Source organism: Aspergillus sclerotioniger (assembly GCF_003184525.1).
Source record: "Aspergillus sclerotioniger CBS 115572 chromosome Unknown BO94scaffold_13, whole genome shotgun sequence".
In the NCBI taxonomy this organism is placed as follows: Eukaryota; Fungi; Ascomycota; class Eurotiomycetes; order Eurotiales; family Aspergillaceae; genus Aspergillus; species Aspergillus sclerotioniger.
The window spans coordinates 915,397-934,403 of NW_020291003.1; the positions used below are offsets into that span (position 1 = coordinate 915,397).

Genomic DNA, 19,007 nt, shown 5'->3' on the forward strand with positions numbered 1-19,007 from the left:
TAGTTTGCTTCGCAAGACTTGAATGCTTACAGGCTTGTGCTCTTATTCAAAATTCTTCCAGATCCGCCACGCAACCATCGACAAAGATCGCAAATATATACCACCTCGACAGTGACCATGAGGACCACTTTTTTCGAAAGATTGGTTCCTCAACGGCGACCCTACAGTCCTTTCAACATGGCCACACAAATTGAAGCTATCATGAGCTACTTTGAGATTTTCGGTGGTCCAGGTTCCTCATGGGGCTTCGGAGCGACAGCTACAAACCGTGGATTTGTCCGGTTCCACGAAATGCTGCAATGACCACCTCGGAGTCTGCTGCTGCAAATCACCCGATAGTTACCCGAAATAGCGCAATGCTCCATTCAAACCACGGGACTGTCCTTCACATTGAACCGTGCAGCTGGAACACCTTGTGAACAGACTTCATGTTATGCCGTGTTTTGCTATTTATGGTCGGGAGACCGGTCTAGTCAAGCAAGGCCCAAGTGTTCCATGGTTCGGCGGACCCCTGAAGTCCAACTTCGCGGCTATCTGTTCGGCGATCCGCGCTTGAACCAGGAGCACCAAACAGACATGAAACTGTACCCGGAACAACTCTCCCCACCACATTTTTATCGGTTCCCGTGTTTGGGCCATCTGGCGACTGTGCAATTGCACAATGCCTCAATCCGCAACTTCGATCGCAACAGAATTGCTTCAGTGGAAGACCGGCAGAGATGCATTCAACCTACTTATACACGGATTCTGGGTTCGTCGATTGTACAGCCTTGGTTTATGTTATAGCTGCACTCGGAAGAACTCCGTCGGAGAGTTCATCTCGGGGATCGACACGCTTTGAAACCTTCCGGCGGCTTGATCCGGTAACCACGTTCTCAAGCTGTTCTCCGGTCAGCCTTGAAAACAAAACAGCGTTAAATCTTCAAAAAGATTCCGTCCTATATAAGAATCCATGGGTCCCTTCCACGCGTGGAAATTCGTTCCCATCTCACCGCACTGTGCAAGCAATCCGAAAGGATTAGGGCAGGACCCATGGCATCAGCATCATACAATGCTGGCCCTTACATTCTGGCTATCAACTGGATCGTGGCGGGCGCTGCGGTCCTTATCTTCCTGTTGAGACTCATTGCCAAGCGCCGGGTGCGCAATGTGTCCTGGGATGATGCAGCCATGTTATTCGCTTTGGTCCGTACCCTCTTCCTAGTAGAAATTATCAGCTGACGGTGTTAGATGCTCGGCCTGGCGTCGTCCGTCTTGATCACCCTGGCAATCTTACACGGCTACGGAAAACATGTGAAAGATATTGAACCTTCAGATCGAAGCGTAGCCATGAAGCTCTACACAATATTTCAGTGTGTCTCAATTCTCAGCACAGGAACGGGGAGGGTTGCTTTCGTTCTATACTTGTTGCCGATCTTCCAACAACAGTATCTCACACGCCATCTCCTGTGGTTCATCCTTGCGCTCCAGACGGTTACCAATTATGTCAGTCCAGTGACTATTTTGGCCCAATGCAAGGACATCCATGTTCTTTGGGACCCTACCGTCATGACCCAATGCTGGGATCCAAAAATTTCGATTGCGTACAGCTATGTACAATGCAGTAAGCCCCTCCCAACAGGGATGCGTGAAATGAGACTAACTATTAACGTATCTAGGTATAAACACCGCTACCGACCTCTACCTGGCGACATTCCCAGTGTATACCTTTTTGAGGCTAAACATTAAACGACGCACCAAGGGAATACTTATCATTCTAATGAGCCTTGGACTAGTGTAAGTAATCCCGACCACCAAGCATACGAGATGCTGACCCCTCTCAGCGCTATGGTAGCCTCAATCATGCGTGCCCTCTACCTCCCCTCCCTCTCCAAAATCGGCGACCGAACAGCAGCAACCAACCGACTGACAATCTGGGCTCTGCTAGAATGCTACCTCGTCATCATCACCGCCTCAATCCCCTGCATCCGGTCCCTAGTCGTGGATTCCGTTCGACATATCATCAGTAGTGGCCGGTCTACTTCTGTACGCGATCCCGATAGTACTCCCAAACACAGCAGGCAAAACACCTGGGGTGATTCTACCTCATGGAACTATCCCGTTGGTGATGATGTCGAAGGAAGAAGACATATACTTAGTGAAGTCGAATTAGGCCGTTTAGGTCGTGCCCGTGCAGATAGTGGCCGTGTTGAGTATGGACACGTTGGTTACGGCCGCGTTGATTACTGTCGTGTTGATCGCAACCGTTTCAACTCTACCCGCATATCCAAATTAATGGAGGTGTCGGTCGCCGCGGAAGCAATCCCTAAGTGGATTTAATCTAATGTATATAATAAAAGCTCTTGTTGTCTTTGACTCAACCCATGTCCTCATAATGACATAACTAGATGAATCCATCCCGATGATGCCATACAGAGTGAAGTTGTGCCTTCGAAAAACACCTCGCATCTATTTCACAACACCCTGAGATCTATCCTGCCATTTTCATCCAATTAGAGAACATCTGGCTTGGGGCCTGCCCTTTGGCCTAAGTGGGTACTAATTCAGAGATATACCTTCCTCCCCCCCTACCATTTCCTCCATATACATCCCAAGTTTATCCGCTCAAGAAATCAGATCAAGCATTATAGTACCCTCTTTGCTCATCCTCCGCATGATCCTCTACCAGGCAAATTAGTAACCTACTAAAGCAGGCAGGCAAGCAACAATATGTATCCCATCTATTAAATTCCATACTATATACAACCACCTCACCCCATCCCACCCCAAAACCCAACACCAACACTAGTAGTTCCTCCGCCAAAAGAAAAAAAAAACAAATCAATCCAACTGCCCATCATCTTCCTCCCCCATCCCCACCCCAACCCCCAATCCAATCCCCACCTCCCCAGCAACAACAACATCCATAACCGGCCCATTATAAATCCATCTTCCCCTCACAAAATACCACCCCAACCCAAGCAAAAGCTCACCCACAAACACCACAGCCGACCAATTCATATTCGTCGGCGTGACGGGTAAATCCGACGGAAAGAACGAGAAGAATATCGTAATAGTGAGGAAGATAATCGACCCCATGTTGATGGTCATTCCCAGCAGACGGCCCATTTTCCATGGTCCGTAGGGGATGGCTTCGTTTTTGATCTTCTTGATTAGGATGAGCACGATGGCGATTTCGTATGAGGAGAAGAGACCTGCGGTCGTGAGGGAGATCATGGCGTTGAAGGCGGCGCTGGAGCCGATGTTGATGATGCATGTGCAGGCGGTTATTATGGCGCAGAGGGCGATGGCGCGGAGGGGGAGCGCGGAGCCGGAGGTTGCGGTGCTGATCTGTTGATGGTTTAGTTTGTTGGTTTGTGGAGGGGATGGGGATGGGGATGGGGGGGGGGGGGGGGGGGTACGTGGGAGAGGAAGTCGGCAAAGGGGATGCCCTTGTCTTTTGCAAGGGCCCAGGTCAGACGGGAGGAAGAGGCTAGGAAGCCGAATGAGGCGCACACAGTCAGGGCGATGACGATGGAGGTCATGACTGAGGTTCCGGCGTGGGATTTGGTGGCGTTGAAGAATACTTCGATGAAGTCGTAGCCTGTCTTGCTGTCGAGGGCGGCGTCGAGATCACCGACGCAGAAGAGGAAGGCTAGGACCATGGCGAAACCGAGACAGCCGTTTAGCATGATGGTCGCGAGCATGCACCAGGGCACGATGACGGAGGCGTTGACGACTTCTTCGGCTGTGGGGGGTTAGTTGGTATCACTAGAGGGTGGATGGTATATCCTGCTTACCCATGTGGCAGGGGCCGTCGTAACCTGAGGATGTTGGGTTAGTTAGGGTTACCGTTAGAGGACGGGTGGCATACCGATGAAAGGAAGGTTTGTGCCCATTAGCCCGATGAGCCAGGTGAGGCCGGCACTTTTCCATCCCGAGGTATTTGTGAATGTGGCAAACACGAACTCGGCGTTATGGTGGGGAGCAAGGTAGACGAGGGGGATGAGGATGGCCAGGAATCCGGCCGTGTGGAGGATGAGGATCAGTCCTTCAAGTTTGGGCAGAATCCTGGCTCCGAAAGAGTTGACCAGCACGCAAATCACCAGTGCTGCAAACATGATGAGGGTTCCATGCCAGCGGTGGAAATCGTAGCCATCGTAGTTCAGCACCAGAAGACCCTGCAGGACTGTGGAGGCGAAGTAGACACCAGACGCCGTGTTGGCCCACCATCCGATCAGGTCCAGCCATCCGGTGACCCAGCTGAGAAAGACGGCTTGGCCCTTTGGTGCGAGCATGGAAACCCAGTGGTATTGACCAGCGGATGTGGGAGCCCTGTGTCTGCTTAGTGATGGCTCTTATGCAAAATGCGGATCACGTACATCGACGCCATCTCGGCTAGCGAGGCGGCGGTCAAGAGAGCACCAATCCAGCAGAAGATGAAACCGTAGACAAGGGTCGCCTGTCCTCCATCAGCCATTGCGGCCGGGTTGGCTCTGCGTATGGTCAGTTCGAACCGGAGACAGAATCAGCGCTGACGTACGTAAGAACGGCCTCCCAGGTAGCCATCATGGTGGTCGTAAAGCCCAGCATGGACAGGAAACCCCAGTTTCTCTGCTTTCGTTAGTCATAAAAGCTGCTGGGTTCACGCCAAACTCACCTCGAAGGTCTGCTTCCTGCCATACTTGGCCATGTCCGCATCATCGCGATCCTTGTATCCTTGGGGGCCCAGCTCCTGGACTGCCAGCTCTCCATTTTTGAAAGCCATGTTGGCGTTTGTTAGGATCAAGACGACAAAGGAAAGTCCTCGGGAAACAAACACCAAGAGAGATATAAAGAAAAAAGGAAAAGTTGAAGATAGTGAGGGGAAGGACTGTATTCAAGGCTCGAGCAACGGAGGGGAACTAGCAGCTACTGCAGGTTTGCTAGAAATTCGCCGGGGTTATTCCCGGACGCGAAGATACGGGGATACCCCGATCAGGAAGGTCATTTCTTGCCTGACTAGCATCCGGCCAGTCTAGTTATGAAATTGGACTATGCCTGGTGCCCCTGAATCGGGCATATCTGTGCTAAGTTGGAGCAGCAGGAAATTAACCAGCTGCCGGTGCATGAGCCGGATTCGGCTGCATAACAGCTGGCAAACGAGCCGAGAGATTGCATCTGCAAGTCCTCGCGACATGGTGCTACCTGCAGCACAGCGTACGCTACTGCAGTCTCCCCTTTTAGGTTCTCTCTAAATGCATTAGGTTGGACAGGGGTGAGCTGAGGTAGTCAAGATATCGGCATGATCCGGCTTGCATGGAATTGCCCGAGGTGCTAGATCACGGTCTGCGACTGAGGATCCCTGCCAATTTGTTTGGGGTTGATTCTGACTTCCATGCGAGGACCTCAGAATAGGTACTAGGAGGACCTTGTCAGCACTAAGACATAGTGCGGTCGACGAATACTTAGTGTAGTCGGTCTGGCCAACGCCATGGCTTGCCCTTAGCTCCAGCCTAGCGTCGGCCTATCCAGATCCCTGTATAGCTGCAAGACGGCGCATCTCCCGCATGACTTACGACGGATATTGGGTCAGGCGAAGCCTTGCTTCAGCGGGGCAGCTGTCTGCGAGAGATACAAGGCCCTGGATGTATTTAGGGCATTTGCCCATGCGCCGGAAAATTCACAGGCGACAATCAAGCCACGCCCCTTCGCATTAAACCTGCGTCCAGTCCTCTCAGCCCGTTTCAAGGTCGAAACGGTCTCAGTCCTTGGGTTACTTTCCCATCCTGGTTGTAGACATCAACATGGGTTCCACCATTGATTGGTCGCGGCGGCCCACCTACTCGCCAGAGCAGCTCAGACGCTACTTCGATCGCATTGGTCTCCCTCATAAGTATCGGGAATCGCCGGTGATCCAGGAAGGGGCTACTATCGATGGCCAGACAGCGTTGAATTTCCTGAAAGTCCTGCAACGGTACCAGGTGGCAGGTGTCCCATTCGAAAATCTCAACCTTCATTACTCGGCTCACCGGGGCATCTCCATTGACCCGCAAAGCCTATTCGAGAAGATTGTGGACTCTAATTCCGAACGAGGGGGCTACTGCATGGAGAATAGCGGACTCTTTGGGACCGTCTTGAGGAGCTTAGGGTACAAGGTGACTGCGGTTGGGGGGCGCGTCAACGAAGCCTCCCAGCCCATATCGGCGTCGAAGAATTGGAAAGGGCCCAAGTACGACGGATGGTACGATCACCTAGTTCCTGTGCTTCTCCATTCACTTTCCGCCGGTCGCATGGAATATATGCCGTTGGATCTAGCTGCTTCCTTGCTGACTAGCCGCATAACAGGAACCACATGGTCAATCTCATCACCATTGGCGAGCAAAAGTACCTCATAGACGTTGGATTTGGCTCGAACGGGCCACACCAGCCCGTGCCACTCATCCAGGGCTACGAGTTCCATAATGTAGGCGAGCAATCCGGCCGGCTGGTGTATGGGCCCATCTCCCAACACACCAGCAAGGGCCAATCCATCTGGCAGTATGAGATCCGCAATGGCGACGGAGCATGGACTCCGGCTTATTGCTTCACCGAGATGGAGTTTCTCCCCGAGGATTTCACCATCATCAATTACTACATGAGCACCAGCCGGGAGAGCTTCTTCACTTTCAACGTTTTGTGTGTGCGGATGTTGCTCGACGAGGAGGGGGAGAAGCTCGTGGGCGACCTGACCTTATTCAACGATACGCTGAAACGGCGCTTGGGAGCGACATCCGAGGTTCTCGAGAAATTCACGGCCGAAGAGGAGCGGGTACTGGCGTTGGAAAAGCTTTTCAAGATCCGCCTCTCAGGGGCAGACAGAGGAGGGATTCGCCGTACGATCTCGGAGATCCTCTAAAATTGACTGGACGGGGAAAGGGGAAAGAAATCCGAACGGAGACCGCTGGAGGAATCGCAACGCACTGATAAGGAGTTATTAGCATGTGAATCAAATCAAGGATCCTGTCTTTTTGATTGGCGGCGGAAATATTCGATAACGGGGTTTAATCAAGCGCGTTCCAGCCGTTCATTTCAAGGTCCGGACCGGCGGGGAACGGTGTTGCACCCGCGTTGCAAGTGGCCATTCATAGGGCTTGTATCGGCCGTCTGACGTGGCGCGGGATGAACCCTGTCGCGCCCAAGGATTCTTAGCTGTCTTAGCGGTCTTGGCTTTCTTAGCATTCTTAGCTCGCTTGGCTTTGCTAGCTCATCCTTGGCTCCCCTCGATTTTGAACAAAATGACTCCCTATGACTCGGCGATGATCGGTGATGAGCCATCCCGTGCCAGTGACTCTTATCAAAATGGCCATTGATTGCAAGCCTCACAAGCCACAGGTGGTCCAATGTAATTTTCGCCAACGACCTTTCCAAGGAGAGCTAAGATGACCTCTAGCTTCGCTCCTTCCATTTTGCGCCAAGGATCCAAAGATTGACCCACACGGAGCTGGTTCCGATCTAGATTTCGCCCTAAGCTGCGCCGTGTGCCCACTTGTGCCCACTTGTGCCCACCTGGCTATTTCCTCTCCCACGGAGACAACATGAATTGTTTAGATCTTTGCTGCACTACGAGGTTTGCTCTCAGTGACGATTGAATCCGTGCAGCATGCGCACCGACAAAAAAGGTAGCTTTGCATACTACACAGCATCATGCCCGGCAATGATCGGGATGGTATCGAGTGGAACATGAACGACTTCAGGGGTCGTTGATGGGATCTTACCATGAATCCTTCCATCGATCGTCGATGCTGGAGGATCGCTTATGTCAAATTTGGCTTGTTCGTTAGAATCACTCTGTGAAACCTGGTCAGTGGCAGGCATAGTCCGCTGGCCAATCCTCCAGGAACCAGTGGAAATCGATTAGGCTGCAGCCATGTAAGTTCAGTCTTGTATTATCTGCTGCGCCGACAACATCCGCCGAAATTTTCCCGGGGCATCGTCGCAGCTGACTGCCGGCCTCGTCTATACCAAATTAACTTTAAAATCTCACCCGCCAGGCTAAGCAGGGGTCATAATCCCTGTCACCAGAGGGTATACCCCTGGTATCCCATTTGCAGCTGTCCTCAGTGCAGTTGGCTATTCATCAGGAATCTGCCCTGACATTCTGGAATATACGATCATGATTGCAGCCTCCCCTGAACGGCCACGTGCTATTGCTCGGAAATGAGATAACCGGGAGATAGTTGGAGGCGCCGACTGGAATTGACAGCAAGCCCTGCACCACCCGCATAGTGTGCATACCATCTTCTCCCCGGCATAGGGCGCTCTCTATCGCCAAACCACCATTGACACACCGGCCTCCACCTCCCATCTTTCTTCCATGCGTGATCCTCTTACCAGTTCTCATCATGGATCTGCCTCTACGGGTCTCTGACCTCTTTCACACCCTTCATACGCGGACGATCGACATACGTGCCAGCTATCCAGCCTCGCAGCCTCGGCCAGGCCATGTGGATGAAATCGCCATAGCGACCTTGTACCTGATGGTGATGATGATACTGGCCGTGTTGATACGACTCGCCTTTCGCCTATACATGCTCCGCTCGCTGCACTGGGATGATGGTATTTGTTCTCTATCCCTGGTATACCTTCTTGCCGCCTCCATGAAATGTGCATCCCGTTGATACATTAACACAAGTTTAAGGATGCAGGTCTTCGCCGTTGCGCAATGTATATCCATTCTTGTTGGGACTAGGCACGGTCTGGGAAAACGACAATCAGCTTTGAGCGACAAACAAACACACATACTGGAAAGGGTGGGTTCATCAAGGTCGATCATCTGCATTCGCTGATGTCATAATACTCCAGGCTCTTTACGCGGCAGATCTGTTCTACGTCCTGGCTCTAAGTCTCGCCAAAGTTTCAGTCCTGCACCTCTTAAACAAGCTGACTGTCAACAAATGGCACAAAAAAATAACCTGCTGGTCATCGATGCTAGTTGGCATCTGGACGGTGCCAGTGTTTTTTGCTCTGGCATTCAAATGCGGGGTGCCTAGGCCATGGGATACCACCAATCGGCATTGCATCGACATGGTGAGTTGCCTCATCTATCAATCCCTATCACCACAGGAAACCATGCACCATCAGCTAACACATTTACCATAGTTCATCTTCTGGGCCGCCATCTCCCCCGTTGACATCATCACCGACTTGGTAATTTGCATCCTACCAATCTACATCGTGAAGCCCGTCCAAGTTGTCGTCGGAAAGAAAGCCACCGTCGTGGTCGCATTCTGCATCCGTATCTTGTACGTCAACCCCACTCTCTTCGTCTCAACCCTACTCACATCTCCCAGCGTAGTAATCACCACCATCATCCGCCTCGTCTACATTCGTCACGCCCCTCCATCCCCCGATGTAACCAACGCCGCCTTCGCCACCATCATCACAACCGAATGCGTCCTCTGCGTCAGTCTCATGACCGCCTGCATTCCATGCCTGAAGCCCTTCCTCGACGCCTTTGACAGCGGCATGCTCAATATCTCACTACACAAGCGCATCGGCGGAGGTAGCAACAGTAACTCCTACGGCAACACATACGCATTGACAAGTATGTCCAAGGGTGTCAAGGAGTCCGCCACCCGGTCACGGTTTATGGAGGATGAGATAGAGGGATTGGGTAGTTCGGCAGCTGCATTTGCCGTAACGGCACCTGGGGAGCCATTAAATAATAGGAACTCTGCGATGGCCATCCAGAGGACGGATCAGTGGAGTGTTAGATGTGAATATGTTGATCCCAAGGCGGGGTCGATTGATGAGGCGGAGGGGTCGGAGCTGAGTGTGGGGAGGGGGGATCATTCTTTGGGGTGATCATTCTGTTGGGATAGAAGTTATGTAGATTATGACTAATTTCATTTGTTGGATTTCGATAATAGATATAATCCTGTCTGTAGATTGGAGTATACCCTAATATCGATTGATCCGTTTGATGGTTCAAGACTATATTAGGGCATTGCTACCCTACCAGGATCAAGAATTCCAAACGACATCAACTTGGAAAAAGTCATCATCATTGAACGAAAAGCATTATCTCTATACATCATATCCAAACCCTATTTCATAACCTCCTTCATAAAAACAACATCAACCCCACCACCAGATCCTCCTTGCTCAATCCCCACCTCCTCCCCCACCTCCACCACCCTTAACGATTCCGCCCACTGAACCGACCTCCACGCCGGAATCCTCAACTCAAAAAGCATATCCACCTACAAAGTACAAACCAAGTCAGACCACACTTCAATACCAATATAGGGATGGATAAAACTCACCTCCTCCACCGAAAGCCCCGACAACTCAGGCACATAGAGAAACGCCCAAACCAACGAAACAACCACCATCCCAAACCACAAATAACACACCTTGATACTTAGATCCGCGGCCGTAGCGTCAACGAGATACGGTGTCACGAAGGCAATCAGCCAGGTGGAAATCCAGTAGATTATCATGGTGATGGTTGATTGGTGGAGTCGGAGACGTTGCGAGTAGGGTTCTGTCATTGTTACCCAGCCTGGGAGGTTATTAGATGTGGATCCGGGGGAGGGTGTGGGGATGGGGATTTGGGTTTGTAACGGCATACCTATCGTCCCCCAAGTCGTAGCATAAGCGGCGATGAAAATCACAGCTCCAGCAACCAAGGCGTTATGATCTGAGCGACTCCCCGGAGCGACGGAATGGATTATAGCGGGGATAAGTTGGGCGATGGCCATTACTGATCCTCCCCAGAGGAGACATGTTCGTCGACCGAGTCGTTCGACTAGGTATGCGGATGGAGCGGTGAAGATGGCATTAACGAGGGCGAGGATTAGGGATATCATGTATGAATTGCCGATTCCTGCCTCCATGAAGAATGTGGTTCCGTAGCCGAACCAGAAGGTGATTCCGGTGGCGATTGTTAGAATGGCCATGCCGATTCCGAGTAATTGGCGACGGAGGTTAGGGCCTTGGAAGCATTCGAGTAGGTGGACGGTTCCGTGGGATTTTTGTTCATTGAGCCAGTGGGTGATTTCTTCGATGGATGAGGAGAGGTCTGATGAGTCGATGGGGATGTTTTGCAGGATGGAGAGGGATTGCCGGGCCTTGTTGGGGTTGTTTCGTTTCATGAGGAGGACAGGGGATTCCGGGGCTAGGATCGCGCCGAGGAATACGTTCAGGGCGAGGAGGAGTTGGAATGCGATTGTTATGCCTTTGTTGGTTAGGGTTGGTGGTGCTGGTGGGGGTGGGGTACTTACGCCAGCTTTCTGCGCCTTTGAAATGGTTCGTACCGTAACTGATTCCGCAGGCGAGGACGTTTCCTGAAGTCAGGAGGAGTGCGTATAAGGCTACTAGGCGGCCTCGTGTGCTGGAACTTGAACATTCGACTAGGTACATTGGGGACTATGTCATATTCCGAGGTTAGTTGTTTCTGGGGATGATTACGGGGATTCGTGTGGACTCACCACCACAGATATGATTCCTAGTCCTATACCCAGTAGTATACGACCGACGACAAAGGCACCGACTGGTACACCGGCAGCTTGAATACACACTCCAGTTGCATAGGCGATGGCAGCTACAAGGAGACTGCCTTTTCGTCCGACTGTTGATCATGTCAGTGGATATGAGGCAAGGATTGGATTGGATGGATGGGATCGAGACGTACCCCAATCTCCGAGAAAGTTGGCTGTGATGGTTCCCAATAATGTCCCCACTACCAGAAGAGAGGTAAAAAGGGATCGGGTGCGCGGTGTCAAGTACCATGTCCCATCTGCCGAGTCTTGGATTCCATAGCGTCGGACAAAGTCGGATGATCCTAATACGCCGTTGAGATAACCTGAGTCGTATCCGATTAGGGTGCCTGGTAGTTACAAAGTTAGCGGGGAATCAGCTATGGTCTGTGGCTGAACACGCACCAGAGGCGAAGAGCATGCCATAGATGATGAATTGACGGCCAGAAATCATGTTGTAGGGAGGTGGAGCTGGACTGTTGCAGCTGCAAGCAGGACCAGCCTGCCACTGATCTGTGGGATCTTATACCACGTGGTTCGAGATATGACTCCTCCTTAACCACTTCCCATTGTAGTGGCGGTGGCGTTTCTCTATCACGGACTTTACATTCCGTCCCGTGTTCTTATCGATTGAGCTTATCTTGAGTATTACTTTGATATCGAACAAACCTTATCGATAGCCATTGCCAAGCCCGGCTGGAACAGTCTTTGTCTACCAGGGAGGATGATGGGATACTGAGGATGACTTTGTGATAGATTGAATACACTGTACATGACGTTCATGCAAGTGCTCTGGAATGGATCTATCTATAGCAGGACTGAAAGGCGGCCAGCTCCTTCATCTGGCCATGTGGCGGAATTCACATTCCTGTGGGATAGTGTTGGCAGTTCCCACGGTGGAGCCCGGCTGAGGAATGTATTTTCCGCACCCTAATCCAGCAGACCTATATGGTTGGGTTCCTATAGGGCCATTCACTCCTACATGTATGAATCGCTACTTTGATAAGTAACTTTTTTCCTGACATCAGTGCTCTCAGACCGCATTACAACATCATGAAGCCCATTATCAATCGTCTTGATGACGATACGGTGCAATGTGTCATCCACAAGATAAAGACTAATGGCACTGACTCGCGTCACTCAGTACCTCATGCTGTATCTCTTGGAACCGGGCTGTGGCAAATGCGCAATGCCCCTGTACCAGCGACGCAGAAAGCCATCATCACGCCTCAGATGAAAAGCACCCTTAATCAGGAGCTTAACGCAATACCTGTCCAAGACCCTGGCTTAGGAGAGGTTCTGGTTCGGATCCTCTATTCGGGTATTTGTCGGAGTGTAAGTCAATCGCTTCCCTGCCTTCAATCTTGGCTTATGCAAATCTTAGGATGCATCTTTCTCCATCGGTCCCCTTCCCGGCTACCCCAAACACAACCACATAGCAGGCCACGAAGGCATCGGCCACGTCGTCAAGTCTCACTACCCGGCTCTAGTCGGCCGTGTATACGGACTTCGTTATCTCGGATCGTCATGTGGTCATTGCACATACTGTCTCCGTGGCTTGGTCACGTCCTGCCCCTCACAGATGAACATCCCGAAACAAATCCCCGGCACTTTCCAACAATACGTCACCGTTCCCACGAACTGTCTGATTCCTATCCCTGAACCCTTACTAGGTGATGATATGGACTGGGCCCTCTACACCTCGGCACTCTGCTCCGGATCAACAGCCTTGACTTCTTTACGCGCCGCGAACCTAAACCCCGGTGATGTGGTTATAGTCGTGGGGATAGCTGGGGCTATTGGACATCTCACTGGGGCTATTGCGAAACATGTCCTAAAGTCACGGGTGATTGGGATTGACTTTCAATCAAAGATTGAAGCACTGGCAGAGAACAAGGACGATTACGCTGATATTCTTCTGAGCGCCGCCGATACGACTGATGATAATACATGGGAGGAACTTCATGCTCGATTACTGGAATCATGCGAGAAGCTACGCGGTGGTCAGGGTCTCTCGCGTATGGCCGAGGCAGTCGTTGTGACAAGTAGCTCGTTCGCTGCTTTCCAACACTTAGAGGAATATGTCTGTGATGGAGGGAGGATTGTTTGTGTGGGGTATGCATTCGATTGTCCATCCCCTGCATGAGATATACTGATAAATATGTCGCAGGGTTCCCAAAGGCCTCAATATGCTGCAAATTCCATTACACGCGATCGTTGAACGTAACTTGTTCGTGACTGGTAATTTGATGGGAGGGCAGCAGGAGGTGCTGCAGGTGATGGAATATATCCGATCTGGGTGGATAAAGCCGAAGATTACGAAGATTGGGATGGAGGAGATCCCGGTTTGGATGCAGAATTTGGTGGATTGTCGGACTGTGGGGAAGGTGGTGGCGATGATTAATGGGCTTGTAGGTTCCTGAAGCGTGTTTTTGGTTGAGCGGTCGTCTTATTGTGCGCATATTTTGGCTGAATGGTCACTTTGTAGTATATGTTGCCTCGCTGTATATATTAACGTATGAGATGTCTGGGTATCGATCCAGGGTATGCTCATCTTGCCGGTCGATGGACTACAATCCGGCTATAATGTTTTCAATTTGTCATCCCATATGATGTAATCCTATGGCCATGAATATCTCGTCATTTCTGATGTCGACTTACATTGACTGGTAGCGAATGTTGGAGACGGTTCGCACATGCTACTTCTCTCTGCGTGGTTATTGGAAGCTTAGAATATCTAGGGCAACATGCCGTTTGCGAAGGTAGGTTACATTACAAAGATGCACTAAAACTCCTAATTGAACCTTTTTCAAAGAATATCCCAAAAACTCAAGCCTCAGTCGGATCATGAGCAACGACTTCAATTTCCACCCGCATGTCATCCTCTCCCAGCCGGGTCACACCAACACAAGTCCAGATGGGCTGGTGGTCAGGCATGTACTTCCTAAAGTTCCGGACCATGGCTGCCAATGCCTCGTTGTTGATGGGGACGTGGTACGAGTTGACGCGGTAGACCTGTGACCAGCCCTTGCCCCCGGTATCCTTCAAGCAGCGCTCCACATTGGCAAACGCGAGATCAATCTGGGCGTTGATTTCCTTTTCGAACTCGCCCGTCTCGGGATCCCAGCCACCTGTATTCCCTGAGTTAATGTCATGAGCGGAGGGAAGGATGGTGGTCTCTACCTTGGCCTGCACATTCGATCCGATCCCCCACGCGCACGGCCTGGCTGTACGAAAAGTCGCGCTGTTTCTGCTTGCCGGCGCCATCGTAGGCGTAGAACTTGAGGTGGGACATAATGAAGGAGAGGTATTTGTGTTGGTGGTGAGAACTCTTCGCTGAAGACGTCGCTGGGTTGGGTTTATATAGACTTGAGGGCCATGGATTGGCCAATCGCGGGTGGCGTTGGACCCACCGGGCGGAATGTAAATTCCTATCGATATCGATGTGTCATCGCCTCACAGCATATACGTAGTGGACATGCACGTTGAATCCAACGTCTCCTCAAACACGATGATAGGAATTTGGCAAAGAGTATCCGTTCAGGCGAAGATCGATCATGTCGACCCGAGCGAAATACGCCTTTCAGGCATGTCAGGAATGCCGCCGACGTCGGGCCAAGGTAAACCAATCCAGTCTTCTTACATGCCTTTTCTGACTGCCACTAGTGCGATGGAGAACGACCCTCATGCGCGCGATGTGTTAGTCGCTCCGTCGAATGCAGGTACACCGTCGGGGCCAATCACCGGGGAACTGCCCCCAAGTCTCTTGTTGCTCTTCTCCAGAGTCGAATCAAGCTCCTGGAACAGGTGTTGTTATTGCACTCAATTGACTTGGATGCTTCTGTTGCCCAATTGAGAGCCCGAGGAACAACGTCTTTCGTTGCAGATGAGATAGCCACGGAGTGTGACGGCTCGTTGAATTTCGGCGGCGATGGGGAGGCACGATACTTTGGAGCCAGTAGCGGGCGATTGGAGCTTCAATCCAGCGGTATGTCAAACTTCTGACAGTCTCCCTGGACCAACAATAATTTTCTTGGGATAGGAACAACGGATGCTGGACCCATCTCGTCGGATGCTGCAGCCCGACATCTCTCTGCTCTCTATCACCAAGCAAGGGACCAAGAAACCGAGATACCCGTGGAGCTGATGAATCACCTGGTCGATCTATATTTCGAATGGGAGCAACCATGGTTCCAGGTTGTGGATGAGGCATTGTTTCGCCAGAGCTGGCAAACCGGCGGAAGGTATTGCAGTCCACTGCTTCTGAACTGCATTTTTGCCATCGGGTCTCGATATTCGGACCGAGAAGAGGTGCGATCCTGTCCTGAAGACCCAAATACAGCCGGTCAATTGTACTTGGAGGTCGCCGAGGTGCTGCTACATTTTGACCTCAAGTCACCCAGCATCACCACCATTCAGTCACTGGCCATCATGGCCATGTGTTATGTAGTAAGTGGGCAATAACAGTTTCATGCTTACTCTAACTCCAACAGGCAACCGGGTTTGATGCCAAGGGTTGGCTCCGCCACGGCATGGCCATTCGTTTGGCACTCGATATGGGATTGAATCTCGACCATTCCAACCTAGTCCGTTCACCTCAACTTCCAGCGGAGGAGGTGAACCTTCGCCGTCAGATCTATTGGGCTCTTTACTGCACCGACAAACTCTGGGCAAGTTATACCGGTCGAGTCTGCACCATGCTCGTAAGTAGACCCTCTTCATATCAACTACGTATGTCTTACATGTGCCAGGACTTTCAAACACTGGTCAGCCTTCCATCGACATTTTCATCAGTAACTATTCGAGATTCACCCCGCCGGACCTCGTTGGGAGCCCTACACTATGCCCTCTGTACCCAATGTCAAATTTTGGAAAAGATCCTAGTGAATTTGTGGGTGCAAACCTTAAGGTACATGTCAGAGAATAGACAACTAACCTCCAAAGGTACGCACCAAAGAGACTACCGCCAGGGATCCGAAGACAAGCATTCTTCGAATCCTGCCTCCTCGAGCTCAAAACCTGGAAGTATGACCTCCCAGTGGGCCTGACTGCCAACGATCTGCAAAAGGGAGACAGCCTTGCTCATATCTACATCCTCCACATGGTCTATCACACGTCGATCATCCTCCTAGCTAAACCATTCCTATCTCCAACATCGAACCCTCCACACCGCGCCGGGGACCCATCTCTGATCATACAGATAAATTTATGCATGGAAGCCGCACGCGACATCTGCCTCCTTGGCAACAAGTACCGCGAAATCTTTGGCAGCTTTCGTCGAAGCCCTGTTACAGCGACTCATTGCACTTTGTCCGCGGCACTTGTGCTATTACAGGTGCGGGATGGTGGAAAGAAGTCCTATGGTCCTAGTTTACAGCTAGTCGAGTCTTGCATTCTGACCTTGAAAGAGCTATCCGATTCATGGATGCCAGCTCAGAATTATTGTCGTGGATTACAGCGTATCCTTAAAAGGACACATTACACCGGATCTGCTGTAAATGAGGGGGCAGTTAGCCATGAAGATGAATGTCATGACAACAGTGAGCTTGAAAGTCAGGACATCGATCAAAACCAGCCCTTCATAGGATCAGATCTTGAGGATATGGATTTTGTCAATTGGATGGAACGGTTTTTGTCATCGGTTGAGATGGGAAATCCTGGTAACTGGTTCCCATCGACTGAGCATGCGATGGAGTATCATATGGATCATGATTAATTTTTGCCACTTCTTTATGAGTATATGTTGGAGTGGCTACTAAGGCGATTCAACCGTGTAGAATGAGATGGATGATGATCTAGCTAGGGGCCTCGTAGGCCATCTATATGGACTAACTAGCGGTGTAGGGAGGAGTGTCACGTGACCCTATGTTGCCTACCGGCGTGGGAGCCCATCGGGGATCCCAACAGTATATCTCGCTCGAAGTATAGCATTACTTCTCTGTTCTTAGCACACATTACATTCTCCCACCAATAACTCCACTTGTCCCTCGAAAACTGTGAGCATCTCCACACCACTCTCATAATACCGATATATAACCCCAAAATCACTCCACATACATCCCCTTCAACACAAGATCCAAGCACTCCCTAACTAAGAACACTCTCTTCCAACCCCACCCACCCCTCTCTCCCCCAAGACCTAACCAACAACTCCTCCGCCCTCCTCGAAGGAACCACCTCACCCAAATCCCTAGCTTCATTCTCCGGAACAGCCGGCAACACCCCATCCTTGACCCCCGACTCACGAAGCACATCCAACACATCAGTCCAATTAAACGGCCTCGCAAATCCGAATATCCGCTCCGAGGTTACACTGCGATCCAACAGCGCAGTGATATGTAATCTTGCTGTGTCTTGGACGTTGATGAACCATTCTAATACATATTGTATATCCGTTAGCTCTCCTTTAGGATATTCTCCAAATGATAGAGGGGAAAGAGGGAAGGTGAAAACTAACGCGGCGGAATAGCCCTCACAGCAAAATCATTCCCCGCCTGCAATCCACGAATAAAACTCATCGTTGAGCCGGGGATGTGCGGGTGGAGGATCTTTCCGAACTAAGTCGCCGGATATCAGTTCAATTAGCCATCATTTTTACTACCCGCTGGGTCTATTAAATTGGATTGCTTACATTGGTGCCCGGGAGGACTGTGTTGAATACAAACCCGGGGTCATTTTCCCTTACCCAGTTCCAGGCGTGGCGTTCACCTTCGGTTTTGGATGCCGCGTACACGAGGAAGGGTTTTTGGGCGGGCGGGGTGGTGGGGGAGTAGGCGAGGGAGACGGCGAGGTCGTTGTATGTTTCTGGATTTCTAGTTAGATGTATCGTTGGGTGGGGGGGTGTGGTTGGGATGTAGATCTGACCATGAGTAACTCTAATTCCTGGTTTATTCGGCTGTGGTAATAATGCAGCGGTCGATGAAGATGTTAGAACAACTCTTCGAATTGAACTGTGTTTGGCTGCACATTGGAGAAGAAGTTGCGTAGATTTGATTGTCTTATCTATGACGCTTGTATCAGGACTTAATGACACGTCCGAGGCCTGGAGATATGCTCAGTATAAACCGTTTACCGTATGGGGATGGTAACATACTACATGAATGACACCTGAGACGTCGCGCATGATTTCATCCAAGGTAGTGGCGTCGTTCAGATTAGATAGAGTAACGCTTTCATAATGGGTGGTGCTGTGTCGACTGTGGAAGAATTCATCGAGCCAGGGTTTTGGGCTTCGGATTGTGCCTCGCACGTTGTAGCCGAGTTCGAGGAGGAGGTCGATGATATGCGAGGCTATGTAGCCGTTGGCGCCGGTGACGAGGATGCGGGATCCGGTTGAGAGGGAGGGATTGTTGAGGAGAGGCAACATGTTTTATGATATTGGGATCTTTTTAATGACTTGGGTGAAATAGTTTTGTACGCCTTGATGTATGATATAAATAGTGGAGTGCTCGGGGTCGAGTTAATTCCCGAGGTATAAGGCTTGGTAATCGGGTTTGTCATGGGATGGATTGTAAAGAGTGATCCAAG

At 50.9% G+C, this 19,007-nt stretch overlaps 9 protein-coding genes across 9 annotated transcripts; 5 read left to right on the plus strand and 4 right to left on the minus strand.

Moving 5' to 3' along the window:
* Window positions 1-1,032: 1,032 nt before the first annotated feature.
* On the plus strand, window positions 1,033-2,319 carry BO94DRAFT_575139 (uncharacterized protein; the record flags this gene model as incomplete). Its single annotated transcript, XM_025615058.1, has 4 exons — window positions 1,033-1,185; window positions 1,231-1,603; window positions 1,659-1,776; window positions 1,824-2,319. 4 exons carry the CDS (start codon window positions 1,033-1,035, stop codon window positions 2,317-2,319), a joined length of 1,140 nt encoding a protein of 379 aa, XP_025467893.1.
* A 285-nt stretch (window positions 2,320-2,604) lies between these two features.
* On the minus strand, window positions 2,605-4,747 carry BO94DRAFT_596000 (amino acid transporter; the record flags this gene model as incomplete). Its single annotated transcript, XM_025616238.1, has 8 exons — window positions 2,605-2,661; window positions 2,884-3,330; window positions 3,402-3,727; window positions 3,780-3,803; window positions 3,854-4,314; window positions 4,362-4,475; window positions 4,523-4,593; window positions 4,640-4,747. The coding sequence occupies 8 exons, from the start codon at window positions 4,745-4,747 to the stop codon at window positions 2,605-2,607; spliced, it is 1,608 nt and encodes a 535-aa protein (XP_025467894.1).
* Window positions 4,748-5,694: 947 nt separating this feature from the next.
* On the plus strand, window positions 5,695-6,991 carry BO94DRAFT_596004 (arylamine N-acetyltransferase family protein). The gene is made up of 2 exons (XM_025616239.1): window positions 5,695-6,202; window positions 6,307-6,991. The coding sequence occupies exons 1-2, from the start codon at window positions 5,766-5,768 to the stop codon at window positions 6,854-6,856; spliced, it is 987 nt and encodes a 328-aa protein (XP_025467895.1). The 5' UTR covers window positions 5,695-5,765; the 3' UTR covers window positions 6,857-6,991.
* A 1,298-nt stretch (window positions 6,992-8,289) lies between these two features.
* BO94DRAFT_565922 (uncharacterized protein) lies at window positions 8,290-9,804 on the plus strand (the record flags this gene model as incomplete). Its single annotated transcript, XM_025614521.1, has 4 exons — window positions 8,290-8,576; window positions 8,646-8,750; window positions 8,803-9,027; window positions 9,100-9,804. Exons 1-4 carry the CDS (start codon window positions 8,343-8,345, stop codon window positions 9,802-9,804), a joined length of 1,269 nt encoding a protein of 422 aa, XP_025467896.1. The 5' UTR covers window positions 8,290-8,342.
* Window positions 9,805-10,046: 242 nt separating this feature from the next.
* Window positions 10,047-11,959, minus strand: BO94DRAFT_596014 (glucose transporter; the record flags this gene model as incomplete). Its single annotated transcript, XM_025616240.1, has 7 exons — window positions 11,886-11,959; window positions 11,636-11,830; window positions 11,433-11,572; window positions 11,226-11,370; window positions 10,574-11,179; window positions 10,266-10,504; window positions 10,047-10,202 (listed from the first exon to the last, which is right to left on the minus strand). Exons 1-7 carry the CDS (start codon window positions 11,932-11,934, stop codon window positions 10,047-10,049), a joined length of 1,530 nt encoding a protein of 509 aa, XP_025467897.1. The 5' UTR covers window positions 11,935-11,959.
* A 574-nt stretch (window positions 11,960-12,533) lies between these two features.
* On the plus strand, window positions 12,534-13,903 carry BO94DRAFT_556538 (GroES-like protein; the record flags this gene model as incomplete). The annotated part of the gene is made up of 4 exons (XM_025613871.1): window positions 12,534-12,576; window positions 12,625-12,815; window positions 12,865-13,595; window positions 13,651-13,903. The coding sequence occupies 4 exons, from the start codon at window positions 12,534-12,536 to the stop codon at window positions 13,901-13,903; spliced, it is 1,218 nt and encodes a 405-aa protein (XP_025467898.1).
* Window positions 13,904-14,263: 360 nt separating this feature from the next.
* Window positions 14,264-14,783, minus strand: BO94DRAFT_535115 (RidA family protein). The gene has a single exon (XM_025611704.1). The coding sequence runs from the start codon at window positions 14,745-14,747 to the stop codon at window positions 14,310-14,312; it is 438 nt and encodes a 145-aa protein (XP_025467899.1). The 5' UTR covers window positions 14,748-14,783; the 3' UTR covers window positions 14,264-14,309.
* A 254-nt stretch (window positions 14,784-15,037) lies between these two features.
* On the plus strand, window positions 15,038-17,196 carry BO94DRAFT_516614 (Zn(II)2Cys6 transcription factor; the record flags this gene model as incomplete). The annotated part of the gene is made up of 6 exons (XM_025609968.1): window positions 15,038-15,100; window positions 15,147-15,468; window positions 15,523-15,929; window positions 15,974-16,183; window positions 16,232-16,375; window positions 16,438-17,196. The coding sequence occupies 6 exons, from the start codon at window positions 15,038-15,040 to the stop codon at window positions 17,194-17,196; spliced, it is 1,905 nt and encodes a 634-aa protein (XP_025467900.1).
* Window positions 17,197-17,567: 371 nt separating this feature from the next.
* On the minus strand, window positions 17,568-18,846 carry BO94DRAFT_585575 (cinnamoyl-CoA reductase; the record flags this gene model as incomplete). Its single annotated transcript, XM_025615700.1, has 5 exons — window positions 17,568-17,854; window positions 17,938-18,037; window positions 18,112-18,284; window positions 18,345-18,522; window positions 18,574-18,846. 5 exons carry the CDS (start codon window positions 18,844-18,846, stop codon window positions 17,568-17,570), a joined length of 1,011 nt encoding a protein of 336 aa, XP_025467901.1.
* Window positions 18,847-19,007: the final 161 nt, after the last annotated feature.